Genomic DNA, 15,419 nt, shown 5'->3' with positions numbered 1-15,419 from the left:
GTTTGCTCTCATCAAGGACCCCCTGTCTTCTGCCTGCCACACTGGCTCCTCCGTCCAGGCACAGCCTGGAGCCTTGCATCCTCCCTAGAGGTCCCAGGGATGGAGCTGCCCACGCGTGGAAATTTCACTGCTTTTGCCATTCTGATATTCTACGGGTCAAAGCACAGTGATTTTTGTGTATAAGAGGCAACGAAAATGACAGATGTGGGAAATCTGTGAGCAGACCTCCACTAGTCCAGCTCACCGTTCCGTGGTGGGGATGGGGGTGGGGGGCTTCCTAACTTCATGAGATATTTGCCAAGGGACAATAACCCCTGCCTTCCAGCTGCCTGCTGGCAGGACCAAATGTAGGACTCCGACCAAGGATTCCTCTTGCGGGCCCTGCCCTCTGACCAAGCATCTGCATGGTTCCTGCCCCACTGTTGTCCCCCAAATCATTTGGCGGGGCATGCACACTTGATTTTGTGGGAAGGGACCTGCTGGGGCCCCAGGGGAAATGCCAATAGCCACTTTCAGCTCATGAACCCCAACAGAGATGAAGGGCAGGCGAATGCCAACCTGGGAAGCTGTTTCTGGGCTGATCCTTCTCCCCCACCTAGCCTGGCTGGTCCCATGAGTGCCTCAGTGGGGGAACACACCCTTTCTCTTGAGTCCTGGTCTTAGTGCCAGGGTTGGCCCTCTGCTTCTTTGGAACCCATGTTGGGGATACCCTGACTGCCTTCTATACCCCGCTACTTGTTTCTGTCCTACCTGTCTTTCCCGATGCATTAATTCAACCAGAACTGAAGCCTTATACAAAAGAGTAACCCTGTCAACTGCCCAATCAGCTGGGAGACAGTCCCCTTTAGTCCCAACCACTCAAAACTATATATATCCAGATGATATCCATGAAAAAAACAAGACAGCATAACCCAACCATGTCCACCCCATGCCATGGTCCCTCCCCCCCACCGCTTGCCTAATCTTCACAATGATTTCCAGCCGTGCCACCCATGGCACTCAGAGTGGGGCAGGGGGACCCCTGAGAACTGCAGAGGCTCCAATGGGCATACAGGTTGCCCTCCTGTTTAGGTTCCTGGGACAGCCCCATGCCACACAAGGTTCTAAACAGGGCATCAGGCAGCCCCGGGAACTGGCAGCAGACACCCAGATTTAAGGAGTCTCTGTTCTTCCTAAGGCAGGCAGCCCCCTTTTGTGCACCTGTTTTTCATCTGAGCCACTAGCTCGGCCACCTGCTAGCCCCAAGCTAGGAAGGCATCATATGGTCGGTGCCGGAGATGGAACCTTTAGCCTTGAAAGGAAGGAGAGAATCTGACATGGTGTCCATGGTTCACAGGAGCCGGGTCAGACCAGGGTTGCTGGGCAGCTGTGCCAATAAAGCTGGGAGTGCATGCACATTCATGAGACGCTGGGCTGGTCATGACTGCTTGGAAACCAGATTCTTGACTTTTTGAGGGGAACACACTTTGTCTTTGAATTCAGAAGTCTGGTTTTTGCCTTATGCATGTGTGTGTGAGTGATTATGTGCATGCTTGCATGCATGCACATGAGTGTGTACATGTGCATGAATGCTGCGTGCACACACGTGTGTGTATGTGTAGATACACATAGATGAGAGCTGGTACAGCCCTGGGCCTCCATGTGCATACTTTTCAGGACTGGAATGTCTATTTCTCCATCCACGTGTGATATGTACCACATGTGGGGCTGGTTGATGGGAAGCAGTCCCCGTGTCCCCATATGGGATCCATCAGTGAGCCCATGTGTTTTTGTAGGCCCGTGAGGAGAGGAGGAGGGGGGTGCGGTATGGAAGTATGCACAGTGTCAGATAATTAGGTGTCAGATGGCTTGCCAAGATGCCCTGATCCACATGAGCTTTTCGGGACAGGGACTGATTCTGGACACCAGGCTTGGTTTTACTCACCTCCCTCCACTTTTCATCAGTTTCCCTGCCAAGGGTGGCCCTACTTGACAGCTCTGGGGTGCAGTCCACACCCCAGTTATGTATACTCGATAGGGTGCATAGTGTGTGAACCCTTAACCTTGGTCATAGCAGCTCCCAGAACTCAGTCTAGCAAAGGAGGGTGTGCCAGGCTGATGCCCCCTCGTGAAAGCTTAGCACTTCCTTAAGGGCCTTCTCCTGACTCTCATTCATGCAGTCAAATTTTACTAAGCACATCTGGTTGTTCACGGGACTCGGATGATGAGCCCTGTTTGTGTCATTGGTGTGGGGACCTGGACTGGAGCTTGGAGCCCTCTGCACCAAAACTTCTACCTCTTCTAGGAGTTATGACCTGCCCCTCGTGGGGAGTCTCTATAGGAGCCTACATAGGGGGCCCCGTGGGACCCAGGGTCCTTGAGGACCGCTCTGAGTGGCCATTGATCTCCCCTGCAGAGTGGCGGCAAGGGAGCGGGGCCAGGATGATCCTGCAGGATGAAGACATTACTACTAAGATTGAGAATGACTGGAAGCGATTAAACACCGTGGCCCATTACCAGGTGAGGTGAATGCACACAGGGGGACAGCTGGAGCCTTGAATGACACAGTTGCTCGGGACTAGACACCATGGGGACTTAGGTTCACCCCTCACCAGCACTGCCTGTTCTCTCAGTGCCACCCAGAAAACCAATGCCTCCCACCTTCTGACTTCTTTGGAGATTGGAGGATGGGGTGCATGCTGGCTTGCAGGGTCCCCAAGCAAATGCCCCATTTTGGGAACATTCCTGAACTTGCTAGAACATTCCTGGACTTGCTGGATCTAGAACATTCCTAGATGCTCTCCAGGAAGCGTGGGGAGAAAGGTGCCGGCACAGGGCTCCTGCAGAGCAGTATTGACAAAGCCCCGTAGACAAGATGCTGCTGAGACCCGTCTTTTCGGTTTGCAGGAAAAGTTTGCAACCTCTCAAATCCCTTCGCTGTCCTTTGAGCCTCTGCTAGTGCCTTAAGGACATGGTCCAAGGGGTGGGGGTAGGAGGTACTTCTGTCTCTGGGGAGACCAGACCCACAGAAGCGTTTTCCTGTAGGTTCCAGATGGATCCGTGGTGGCCTTAGTTTCCAAGCAGGTGACCGCGTATAATGCCGTGAATAACTCCACGGTGTCCAGGACGTCTGCAAGCAAATATGGTGAGTCCACTCGGGCTCATCCCGAGAGGTGGTGGGGATGGTGGGTGGGTGACCAGTAGGCCAGAGAGGGGGACCGGACCTGGGAACATTCAGGAATGTTGATGCAGAAGTTCATCCACCAAGAGCAAGAGGAAAATGTCACCTTCACGAGTTCCTCGGTGCTTCTAAGCCGCTTTCATGTTTGTGAGATCCATAATCGCACATCATGTGCTTGACAATCCCATGAATTAAATAATTATTATTTCCCCCTATTATGCAGATGAGCTAATTATGGCTCCATGAACCGAGGCTAGACGACACATAAAGGTCAGACCGTGATAAAGTGGCTGAGGAAACCCAGTCCTGAGTTTCAGAGGCTCGGAGGTGGGGGACAGGGTGCTGGGAGTGACTGGAGGTCTGAGGTGCAGGGAGCTCCCCTGTGCACCTGAGGACCAGCTGTCTGCCCTCCGTGAGACTCAGCTCTCCAAATAAGGACGGGAGGAAGCTACTTGACTCCGCTGGATAATATCTGCCAGGAAACATAAGTAAATAAGAGCTGGCACCCCATAGGACTTTCATCTTCTTGCCCTGCTTTGCACTCAACTTCGTCACCGTCACGTTTCAGCCATAAATGGGAAGATTGGCCGCAGTCAGAGGGGAGGGTGAAGGTGAACGGGAGACAAGGAGATTATTCCGTGGTCACTAGTCATGAGGGCAGACAGGGACGTTCCTTTGCCCTCTGTTTCAGGGTCCACACAGAACACATGCTGAGAACTGTCACTGTCACTGTCATCCCGTTGCTCATCGATTTGTTCGAGCGGACACCAGTAACGTCTCTCATTGAGAGACTTATTGTTACTGTTTTTGGCGTATCCAATATGCATGGGTAGCTTGCCAGGCTCTGCCGTGCGGGCTCCATACTCTCAGTAGCTTGCCGGGCTCTCCGAGAGGGGCAGAGGAATTGAATACAGGTCGGCCGTGTGAAAGGCGAACACCCACCCACTGTGCTATCGCTCCAGCCCATGCTGAGAACAGACCCAGGAAACTCTTACAGGAGGGAGTATACAAAAGCGTGCACATGACAGGGCGGGGAGAGCGTAATGGGGGAAGGCACTTGCTTCGAATGGCTCCCAGTACCACTAGGGTTCCCTGAGTGTAGCCAGGAGTGACCCCTGACACAGGACCAGGAGTAGCCCCTGGGCACCATCATGGGTGGCCCCAGTCCCTCCCTCCTTCCAAAAAAAGCACACTCATAGGTTTACAAGTGAAACAGTTAAGGGTTGGCAAGAGGCACGTAAAGGAGAATGGTAAAGCCACAGGAATCAAATAAGTCCTTGAGTTTCCCAGAAGTGGTGAGGAAGGCAGCCAGGGTCCAAGGAACAAACTCAGCTCCGGCAAGGGAGCAGCACCAGATATGGCAGAGGGGACGAGATGGACACGGTCTGTGCTATGAGGGGACCGTTGGAGGCAACAGGGCCCTCACCCACACTGGGGGGCGTTGCTTTTGCCGGCAGAAAACATGATCCGGTACACGGGCAGCCCTGACAGCCTCCGCTCGCGCACGCCCATGATCACTCCCGACCTGGAGAGCGGAGTCAAGATGTGGCACCTGGTGAAGAACCACGAGCATGGGGACCAGAAGGAGGGCGACCGGGGGAGCAAGATGGTGTCTGAGATCTACCTGACGCGGCTGCTGGCCACAAAGGTACCACACAGGGGTGGGGTCGGTCGGACAGCGACCTCAGGAGGGATGTCAGAGCTGGCCAATCCCTCCGGATCGCGCGAGAAATCCCTCGTGTGTACCCATAAGGGGCACTTGGTATCTTTCCCTGCAAAGACGCAGACTCCTCAAGCCCTTGCTCTGGGCGCAGCCCTTTGTGTTGTTGGCACGTGATCTGACGTGCTCCCTGCCCCCCATCCTGTCCCAAAAGACTCTAGAGGCTGGAGAGATAGTACAGTGGGAGGGCGCTTGCCTGGCACATGGATAACGTGGGGTTCGATCCCTGGCACCCCATCATGGTCTCCCGAGCACCACTGGGAGTAATTCCTGAGCCCAGAGCCAGGAGTAAGAGCTAAGTAAGGCCAGGTGTGACCCCCCCACCCCCCCTCCCCGCCCAAAACCAATGAAAACAGACACGGATTCTGGCCACATCTGCTCACGTGCTTCTGCCGGGCCTCGTGGCCGAGGGGCTCCCTCGCCAGACTGTCACGGACATCTTTAGTCAGGCAGATTGCGACCCCCGACTGTGACTTTCTCGGCCCCATTTTTAATGCCGGTTCTGGGGACATTGCCCGCCTGCGGTGTCTTGCACGCCCGCCCGAGGCTGGGCTCCGCTCTGCTCTCCTCCGGGCCCCATCCGTAGCTGTTCATTAGCCGGTGTGACGAATGCCCATGCACAACCAGCAGATTGTGTTTGTCCGCCCTGACCGAGGGAGTTGTTCATTAGCATTTGTGAAAAGTGCTAAAATAACACCACCAAAGGGTGTTAAACTGAGCCGTGCTGCTGGCAGAAGAAGGCTCCGCCAGGTCCAGGCATCCGAGTTAGCTCTGCTTTCCACGAGCAGAGGAGACGGCGAGCTGTTAGAGACAGATGAGAGGGGTGGGGGAGCGGGAGCACACACGCGGTGACCCAATTTCACCCCAGCAGGCCGGCTGGGCTGGATGCTGTCCTCCCCCCAGCCCCCTCGGCCAGGCGGGTCCTAAAACCCATCTTCCGAACTCCCTGGGGTCAACTGTGTCTCGACCTGCCTGTCCTGCCTCCCCAGGGCACGTTGCAGAAGTTCGTGGACGACCTTTTCGAGACCATCTTCAGCACGGCGCACCGGGGCTCTGCCCTGCCGCTGGCCATCAAGTACATGTTTGACTTCCTGGACGAGCAGGCCGATAAGCATGGCATTCACGACCCGCACGTTCGCCATACCTGGAAGAGCAACTGGTGAGTGATGGCGTACAAAGCATTTATTTGGCAGGAGAAACCAGCCCCGAGTCCATGATGGGGACTGCGGCGTCTAGGGTCAAGGAAGCCAGCTTTGGTCCATGATCACCAGAAGAGATTAGACACAGGCATGCTCTGAGCCTCCCTGTCCTCTCCTGGTTTTGTGCTCACGTCCCTCTGGTCAAAGCTGCCCTTCTTCCTCTCCCTTTTTTGTTTTTTTGTTTTTTGAGAGGGTGAGTTTGGGCCACACCTGGAAGTGCTCAAGTGACCATATGTGGTGCGGGGGATCAAACTACCCTGTACTGTTTCTCTGGTACTACATCTTCTTTTCCTTCATTTCTGGTTCTACATCTTCCTTTCCTCTCAAGTGAAGGAACAAATAGAACAGGTCTGCTCCCGGTTTGTTCCTGGCTGGCTCCCTCACATCCTGGGGCCTGGGTGCATCTGACATTATGCAGAACGCTGGAGATACAGAGTTGATCTGCCAACAGTGAGATGACAGATATGGGTGAGAGGCAGGCTGGGTCTCTCAGGACAAAGAAGCAAATGCAATGCCAGAAGATGCTGTTGTGCAAATGGAGTGCAAAGGAGCAGTGTTTAACAGCAGCTCAAAATAGGAAGTTTTGTAGCTCATCTGTTACTGAGCAAAAGAAAATCTCACTGCCCACCGCTCTGAGAAATAAGTACCTTGACACTTTTGAGAAAGTTAGAGGCTATATTGTGAGGTCAACCAACAAGGAGACAGGAAGGTCAAATCTTTCTCTTCTGTCTTGGAGCCTTATTTGGGAGGTTCAGATCTTTGTCAAAGAAGGAAAAACATAGAATGAAGAGAATTGGTGTGGTTTGAATTAGTCTTTCTAGGGCAAACTCGTGGTGATACCTGATCTTCTCTGTTGTGGGAATTCTTACTCCAGAATAGAGTCCTTCTATCAGGCTTTTTAGTTTTTTCGGTTTTATAGATGGGTAAATCTTGGTTCCTAGGGAACTTGGTCACCTGGAGGATGTGACTGGAAAATCATTTGCAAAAGAGCCCCCACTTCTGGCAAACGGTCAAAACCAGTTTTTGAGTATTTTTGGCACATGACGGTCATTTAAGACAACTGGGTAATTTCATTTTTGTTTTTATTTGGAGCCACACCCAATGGTGCTCAGGATTTACTCCTAGCTCTGCAGTCGGGGATCACCCCTGGTGGGGTTTGGGGGACTATCTGGGGGCTCAGGGATTGTTTATCCTGAGCCCCCAGATAGTCCCCCAAACAGGGATTGTACCTAGGTAGAATGTGTGCAAGGCAAGCATTCCACCTACTGAACTATCTCTCTGCCCCCCTCAGGGTAATTTCTGTTTGATTCTGGAAACAATGGTCTTTCCTACCCAGGAACCCCTTTCACAAACTCCTTTTGGGGAAGAGACCACCTACCTTGTAACTACGTTGCATGTCTTTGGGACAAGAGGAATCCCAAAGTCCGAACCAACACTCTCAGCCTTCACTATGGTTTCTCTCTTAAAACACACGCCATCCTCTGCCTTTGTTTGTCTGTGGATTGTGTTTCTGGTTGACACTGCAAAGTCAGGCATCAGTATTCGGCACTTGGTCTGGAACCTCGCACGGAGCCCAAACTGACTCCATAAATATTAATGATGATGCAGAGCCAAGATGGTCCCTATTTGAGCATTTTACTCCAGGCAATCCTGGCTTATATTTAGTCTCACCAATTCCAGAATTGTCTCCCCATTGCTTTTAAATGGTCTCTGTCCCAGGTGGTTCTACCCCAGATCATTCCACCAAAGGCACCAGGGGCCTGAGGCCCAGCACCTGCCAATGGCTAGGCCTGCCATGAGGCTGTCGGGCTGCCCAACGTACTGCTGATCACCAGCCCTGAGTCCAAAAACTTGCATGGAGGTGGAAGTCATCCTGTGGCACTAAGGTGTTTCTTAATGGAATACGCTCCTCATCTCCTTTATCCAAGGGAAGTGTTCACTCTCCCAGAATTGAAGAACCAGGCAAATCAGAAGTCTGGACTATAGATCTGAAGAGCCATTCAGATTTTATTTTTTTTAATATTTTTTATTTTTTAATTTTGGACTGGAGTGATAGCACAGTAGGTAGGACGTTTGCCTTGCATGCAGCCGAACCGGGTTTGATTCCCCATCCCTCTCGAGAGCCCGGCAAGCTACCGAGAGTATCCTCCTGCACAGCAGAGCCTGGCAAGCTACCATGGCATATTCGATATGGCAAAAACAGTAACAACAAGTCTCACAATGGAGATGTTACTGATACCCGCTCAAGCAAATCGATGAGCAACGGGATGACAGTGCTAAATCACTGTCAGTGCTACAGACAGTGTTAGTTTTTTTAATGAAACACCACGAGATACAATTATAGACTTACACACTTTCGTGATTACGTTTTGATCATGCAGTGGTCAAGTACCCATCCCTCCACCAGTGCCCATTCTCCACCACCAATGTTCCCGGTATCTTTCTCTCACCACCCCCACCCCCTGCCTCTGTAGCAGACTCATTCCCTAGAAAAGATCTTCTCTTGTGGATTCTTCCAAGCTTCCCGAAGTATGACTTACAGAATCGAGCTCATTATTTGATATACCTACTCTAGGGTCCATTTGGTCTCTACCCCTGAGAGGGCCCCTCAAGTTGGCTCCCTTCCAGTGTCTGCCTCTGAGGAAGACTGAGTTTAACTCTCCCCAGCTTTTAAGCCTTTCACTGAAAGGGCTGTCTGAGGGGTCTGTCCCTGCCTCCTCCATCCTCTGTCTGTCACGGAGCCTTCCTACTAACCCCCTCCCACCATTCTCTCAGCAGCCTTCAGACCAGGAGAATGGCTCAGCCCAGATCTTCTCTCACGTGAGCTGCAGAGAACTAGTATTTCTAAAACCCCCATCTCCGTGCCCCTCTCACCCACTCTGTTAGAGGACCTGGAATGGTCTCTAAAGCGTTTTGTTTGGGTTCATACACCCTGCTGGCATTAGACCACCTCCACACTGCCATCAAGTCTTTGGGGTGGGAGCAGAACTACCCTTCACAGCTCCCCTTCCAGATGTTCAGGGATGGTTAAGATCTCCAGCTGCCAAAAAAAAAAAAGAAAAGAAAAGAAAAGAAAAAGTAGAAAGAAAAGAAAAAAAAAGCCAGGAGCACACATCAGTACCAGGCTCTGTTGCCAAGGGAGACTTCCCTGATCCTGCTCCTTGCTCACCAGGCAGGCAGGGTTCAATCTGGGGATTGTGAGATCTGCATCTGGACTCTGAACTCATTGTCCTCTAAAGCAATGGACTTGATTGAAGTTGGATTGAGTTGAGAGAAAAGATTGGTTGTTTTTCAGTTTTGTTTTATTTTTCAAGTCCAAAGTTTTACTCCCCTTCTCCCCACCCTTCCCCCACCTCTCCATTTTTTTTCTTGGAAATAAACCTCCTGCTCATTTAGCCTGAGTGGCTGCAATCAACCAGAGATTAGCGCCACCACTAATGTTAATAATATGCTAATATTTCATTAGGCCGGAGCTTCAGGGAAGTGCAGGGCTGCCTTGTTTGATGCCCATCTGTCAGCACAACTGGCACAAGGAGAGGGAGAGCCGGGGAGTTCCAGTGCCCCTTCGCCAGGCTCCCCTGTCCCTCTTCCGGGGGAGAATTGCTGCAAACAGGAAAGAATGCGAGGAGGACTTTGCTGCCCCAGCACGCTCTTCATCCTGGGCTCTGGCCCAGCTGTCACGGCCTCTCCCCTAGGTAGCTGCATTCATCCCAACTTTTGCCATTTGTCTTGACTCTGAGCTGCTTCCTTCCTTCCTTCCTTCCTTCCTTCCTTCCTTCCTTCCTTCCTTCCTTCCTTCCTTCCTTCCTTCCTTCCTTCCTTCCTGCCTTCCTGCCTTCCTGCCTTCCTGCCTTCCTTCCTCTTCCTCCTCCCCTTTTCTACGTCTTTCTTTCTTTCTTTCTTTCTTTCTTTCTTTCTTTCTTTCTTTCTTTCTTTCTTTCTTTCTTTCTTTCTTTCTTTCTTTCTTTCTTTCTTTCTTTCTTTCTTTCTTTCTTTCTTTCTTCTTTCTTTCTCTCTCTCTCTTTCTTTCTTTCTCTCTTTCTCTCTCTCTCTCTTTCTTTCTTTCTTCCTTCCTTCCTTTCTTTCTTTCTCTCTTTCTCTCTCTCTTTCTTTCTTCCTTCCTTCCTTCCTTCCTTCCTTCCTTCCTTCCTTCCTTCCTTCCTTCCTTCCTTCCTTCCTTCCTTCCTCCCTCCCTCCCTCCCTCCTTCCCTCCCTCCCTCTCTTCCTTCGTTCCTCCACACCCAGTGTTTCTCAGGGCTTACTTCTGGCTCTTTGCTCAGGGATCACTCTTGGCAGGCTCGGGGGACCGTTTGTGGTGCTAGGATTTGAACACTGATTGGTGCATGCAAGGCAAGCGCCTTACCTGCTGTACTATGGCTCCGGAACCTTGCTCCTTTCTTTCTTAGTCTGAATTTCCTGGAATGAAACAACTGCTACTTGACATCACCAGACCTCAAAGCTGCCTGCCTGAGTTTCACGCTGCACACTTTGTAGGAACGTGGGTTCCTTGCGGGTTGATTGGCAGTCTAGATAGTGAGGCTTTCCTGTCCATATGGCCTTTGTGTGTATGTGCGGGGCTGCGGGGGAGATAGACCCAGGATCAGTGTCTTCTACTCAACTATTGAACTATTCCCATTCAAAGAGTTTGAGTTCTCAGAGGCAAAGCCCACACTGAGGACCATTGTGACTGTCACCCACTGTGAAGTCAGCAGCCACAACAATGAAACATCGGGACAAATGGCAGGAAGCAAAGAGCTGGGGGCAGAGGGCGAGAAGTAAGAGCTCCTTCGCTTGGAGCATCTCGGCTTCCTCCCTGTGTCTCAGCAGGCTGGATGGAAGTCACAGGACGAATTCGCAGAGAACAGCAGGTCCTGGAACATCATTTGCTTCGATTTGTTTCATTATAATGTTGACGAGAAAAACAGCCGATGTTGTCTGGACACTTTGCTCTTTCCCTGTGTCTGAGTGGCTTTTCTCAGGGACTCCTGCTTCCTCTCCAAGATGTGCATGGGAGGTACATCTACGTGACTCAGTTGTCCCAACATGAATGAGTGTGGGTGGGGCGATGTGCCCTGAGTCAGAAGGGTGCCCTGTCCGGGGTAGAGAACCGCCTGGCACTGGAAGCTGTCATGTCAGGATAGGCTCCCCAACAGGACACCCTGAGCCTGAACTGCAGTGTGAGATATAAAAAGAATGAATGAAACGAACATTCTGGACCGTAAGAACTGTGATCGGGGACATTGTTCAGAAGTTTGAGGATGTTTGGGTGGCCAGAACCTTCCTCCTGGTTGATCTCCATGAGTCTATGGGCAAAGGGGTTGCCTGGGGGTTGCATTTTATGTTGCTTTGCTGGAAATCACGGCCTCCAGGGATGGATGCACAATGCTGAGTGAGGACTCACCGTAGAGGGGCAGGGTTGCTGGGCAGGGTTCCCTGGATGCCCCAGGACCCTTTCTCATTAGATAGAGGGTCACCATCTCCTGCTCCTCAGCACATCTGTCTGCTTTCCTCTTTGTCTTTGTGACCTGAACCCCTTTCCTGAAGCCACCCCCCATCACAGCTCCTGTCCCTTATAGCTGGGGAAGATGTGCCCGTCTATACAACCTCGCCCAACCCTCTGCAACCACTTTTCAGGCACTGGATGCACTTGATAACTCCTGCCTCTGTCCCACTTAGCACTCTGCCCATCCTTGAGATACCAGCTCCTGCAGTCCTCAGACCTGAACTACATGTCTGTCTTCTGTACGGACACACCAGGACACTGGCTTTCTAAGGGCACCCTGAGTTCCCCAAGTTGCTAATAATCAGAGAGAGCGAGAGCAAGCGAGCGAGAGATAGAGAGATAGATAGATAGATAGAGAGAGAGAGAGAGAGAGAGAGAGAGAGAGTGAGAGCACATGAGGTCCTTTTTGGAGGTCTCTAAGTCTGGCGATTGGATCTATCGTGTGTCCAGTGCAGGTGGGGGCCACAGCGGACCCTCTCCAGTACAGGGTCTCATCCATCCTTGCTGGTTCTCACTTGACCAGGAAGTAGGTGGTGGCCCAGAGAAAACGCCTAAGAACTCCGAGTCCTGCACCTTTTTTTTTTCTCTCTCTCTCTCTGGACTGAGCTGCAGCCCTCCACACCCCCTACGCCAAGCCTAACCCCTGCTCTTCCCTGCCACACAGCCTGCCACTGCGGTTTTGGGTGAACATGATCAAGAACCCCCAGTTCGTGTTTGACATCCATAAGAACAGCATCACAGACGCCTGTCTGTCGGTAGTGGCACAGACCTTCATGGACTCCTGCTCCACGTCGGAGCACCGGCTGGGCAAAGACTCGCCCTCCAACAAGCTGCTCTACGCCAAGGACATCCCCAGCTACAAGAGCTGGGTAGAGAGGTGAGTGTGTGCCACAGAGCCAGGACTGGGGTGGGATGGGGTGCTGCCGCAGGCAGCCTGTGACTAGGGATCCCCGTCACCTCTGAAAGGGGCTGGCACACAGCCCAACAGGTTCTTCACCGAACCCGGTCCTGCAAGGGCAACCACGATACCACCGATGGCTCAGTATGGTTAGTTGAAAACAGACACTGGGGTTCTCAGCGGGTGTGGTGCCCAGATCTCTGAGGCCAACGTGCTTTCTGGCATGTACTCTAGCCTGTACCATGCTGTAACACTGCAGGTCTCTACCCTGTGTCCCGCCCACCTACCCATTGTCCCAGCATTCCGGGGGGCTGTCATGGTCATTCTGAACAGCTTCTCCCTGACTCGGTGTCTCACCTGATGAGCCCCTGGTGAATGCTGGACTTGGCTTTATAGCCACCCTGACCTCGTCATTGTCTGTGACTGGGGACATGGGACATCGCCTAGGAAATCTGGAGCTGGATTGTCTTAGTGCAAAGTGGCACAGAATGGTCAGTCTGAGCCCCCTCGCTCCACATGCCAGTCAGGTGAGCGGAGCAGCCGGCCAGAACCATGCGTGTGCATTCACTTCCACAAACGTGGACCAGGAGAGGTCAGCGACAAGAGCCTCACTGAGTGTCCCTGAAGCCAAAGTACTGTAACGTAGAAAAGGACTCAGTGATTCCCCCCCTAAGGTGATATAAGTGGTCAGGATAAAGCTAGATGCCCACACTTGGGCTCCCAAATATCTTTTCTACCATCATGATGCACTTAGGCAGGGCCTCTTCCAGCCTATAAGGGGACTGTCGGATTTAGGAAGAATGTTCCTAATGGAGAGTAAGGCCCAGCCCAGGGTCTAATGCCGAGTGAGAGGCTAGTTGTCATCCTCCAGCCCATCCACTTGTCCAAGCACCTTGGATCAGTGAACAATCCACCCAGTCTTCCCTGGCCATCTTGATTTTAGTGGCCCTTTCTCGAACTGAAAGGTAAGAAGCCCTGAAGGAACTCAGATTCGGTGTCTTTCTTGACGTCTAGGAGACTGGGCATTGTTGCTGACCTGGAGACTGGGGAACAGTGGAGCCACACTATTTTGTCTGGGGCGAAGATCTGGTCCCCATCTCCCTATGGAGACGGGAGCTCTGCCCTCCCTTCGTCCAGAGAGCGTCACTAAGAGAGTAGATGCCGGCTCTGTCAGTAATGTCACTGTGCTTGAAATCAACTGGGTGCTGCCCTCCCGTCTCTTCTCTAACTGCCCCCTGCTCCCCCTTTCTGCTGAAGCCAGAGCAGGATCTTGCAGCCGTGACTGAGCAAGAGAGAGTCAGCTCTGTGTCCTGGGATCCGGTGATGCCCGGTGATGTCTGCCCTCACCTCCCTCCAGGGGCTCCCGCTCCTGACACTACAGCTGCCGGGAACAGGCTGTCCCGTGTGGTGGCCAGCAGCTCTTTTGCAGAGGGAGGAGTGGAGGGAGATGCCAGGCCAGGGTCCTCCCCCCGCCCTCTTGCACACTGTCACTGCCTCAGGCAAGGAGGGAGGGAGGAAAGGAGGCTCGAAGGGCCAGGAGCATTCAAGAAACCTCGCTGGAGGGCACCTTCCCCCCAGCCCCCACATTAGGTCAGTGGGAGGCGAGGCTGGTGCTCATGCCAAGCTAAGGGTCTCCCTTTCACTCGGCGCTCAGTGAGATCTGTGCCACGCAGCTGCTGCGGCAGGACACACGTAACCCCATTTAACCCCATTCGTTTGGCTGTTTTTAGGAGAGGCTGATGGTTCCCATTTCTTATCCAGCGTCTCTCCAGTCTCCCTCTGTCCTCCCTCTTACCCTCCTCTCTCCTGCTCCCTTCTTTCTTCCCCTCCCCTCTCCTCTCCCTCCCCTCCTCCCCCTCCTCTCTCTCACTCCTCCCCCATCCCTCCTCCTCCCTTTTCTCCCCTCCCCCTTCCCCTCCCCCTCCCATTTCCTTCCCCTCCTCCTTCCCCTTATCCCCCTCCCTTCTCCCCTCCCCCCTTCCCTTTTTTCCTCCCCTACCCCTCCTGCTCCTTCCTCATATCTTCTTCACATGCTCTCTCCCATATTTCCTCCATCCCTCAAGGCTATCGCTCTCTCCCATCCCCTTCACATCCATCTACCCTTCTTTCCGTAGTCAACCCTTTCTCCCTCACTCAACTCATATCCGCACTCAGACATTTCTTTCTATCTACTCTGTCCCCAACCCTCCTTCCTCCTCTCACTCCCATCCATTCCTCTTGTTCTTCTCCCCATCCCTTCCCACTATGCCTCATACCCTCCCTCCCACCTTCCTTCTCACCATTCCTGCAGTCCATCCCTTCTCTTTCTTCCCACCTCCCCCTCCCTCCATCCTTCCTATCCTCCCTCCTACCTTCCCTCCCATTCTCCCTAAATTCATCCCCCTCATTCCCTCTAAATCCATCTCTCCCACCTTCCCTCCTATCCATCTTTCCTATCCTCCGTCCCGCTCTGCCTCCTTTCCTCTCTCCTGTTCCTGCTCTTTGGAATCCCAGTGCTGACCATGACTGGTGTCCTTGTTGGAGACTCCCAGCATCATTGTTTCCACCTATCAATTAGAGCTTTGGCTTACATGTAGAAAGAGATTATGGTCTCTTGGTTCCCATTAGCACCCAGCTGCCAGCCTCGTCTTCCTGAGACGGCTGAGAGAGTTGCCACCATGAGCCAGTGGTCCACCACCATCCACTGATTTCTCTTCATTATCCACGGCTGCAAAACGCTCCTGCTAGGTAGCGATCCCCTTTTGCGGGAGACTGACGATGCCTCCCGGCTACCCCTGCAGTGAGTATGGCCCTCCGTCCTGCACAGCGGTGGGGGCGGGGGGCTCTCCATGGAGCGGTGAGTGCAGGAGTCAGCTAAGGCCCCCTGGGAATGGCACCAGGGCCGGCCACACATCTGAACACCATCGATCATAGGCTTCGGCACATGAAAGAGGATTCGA

At 52.8% G+C, this 15,419-nt stretch overlaps 1 protein-coding gene across 1 annotated transcript in view; it reads left to right on the top strand.

Moving 5' to 3' along the window:
- PLXNA4 (plexin A4) overlaps positions 1 to 15,419 on the top strand; it is a 437,848-nt gene that overhangs the window by 411,711 nt on the left and 10,718 nt on the right. Inside the window, exons 26-30 of the mRNA XM_055136802.1 lie at positions 2,396 to 2,499; positions 3,025 to 3,124; positions 4,618 to 4,808; positions 5,870 to 6,039; positions 12,247 to 12,459. Of these exons, the coding sequence (XP_054992777.1) occupies positions 2,396 to 2,499; positions 3,025 to 3,124; positions 4,618 to 4,808; positions 5,870 to 6,039; positions 12,247 to 12,459 (778 nt within the window). The remainder of the gene's footprint in view (positions 1 to 2,395; positions 2,500 to 3,024; positions 3,125 to 4,617; positions 4,809 to 5,869; positions 6,040 to 12,246; positions 12,460 to 15,419) is intronic.

Source organism: Sorex araneus, chromosome 1 (assembly GCF_027595985.1).
Source record: "Sorex araneus isolate mSorAra2 chromosome 1, mSorAra2.pri, whole genome shotgun sequence".
In the NCBI taxonomy this organism is placed as follows: domain Eukaryota; kingdom Metazoa; phylum Chordata; class Mammalia; order Eulipotyphla; family Soricidae; genus Sorex; species Sorex araneus.
This window is presented reverse-complemented; position numbering and strand designations above follow the sequence as displayed.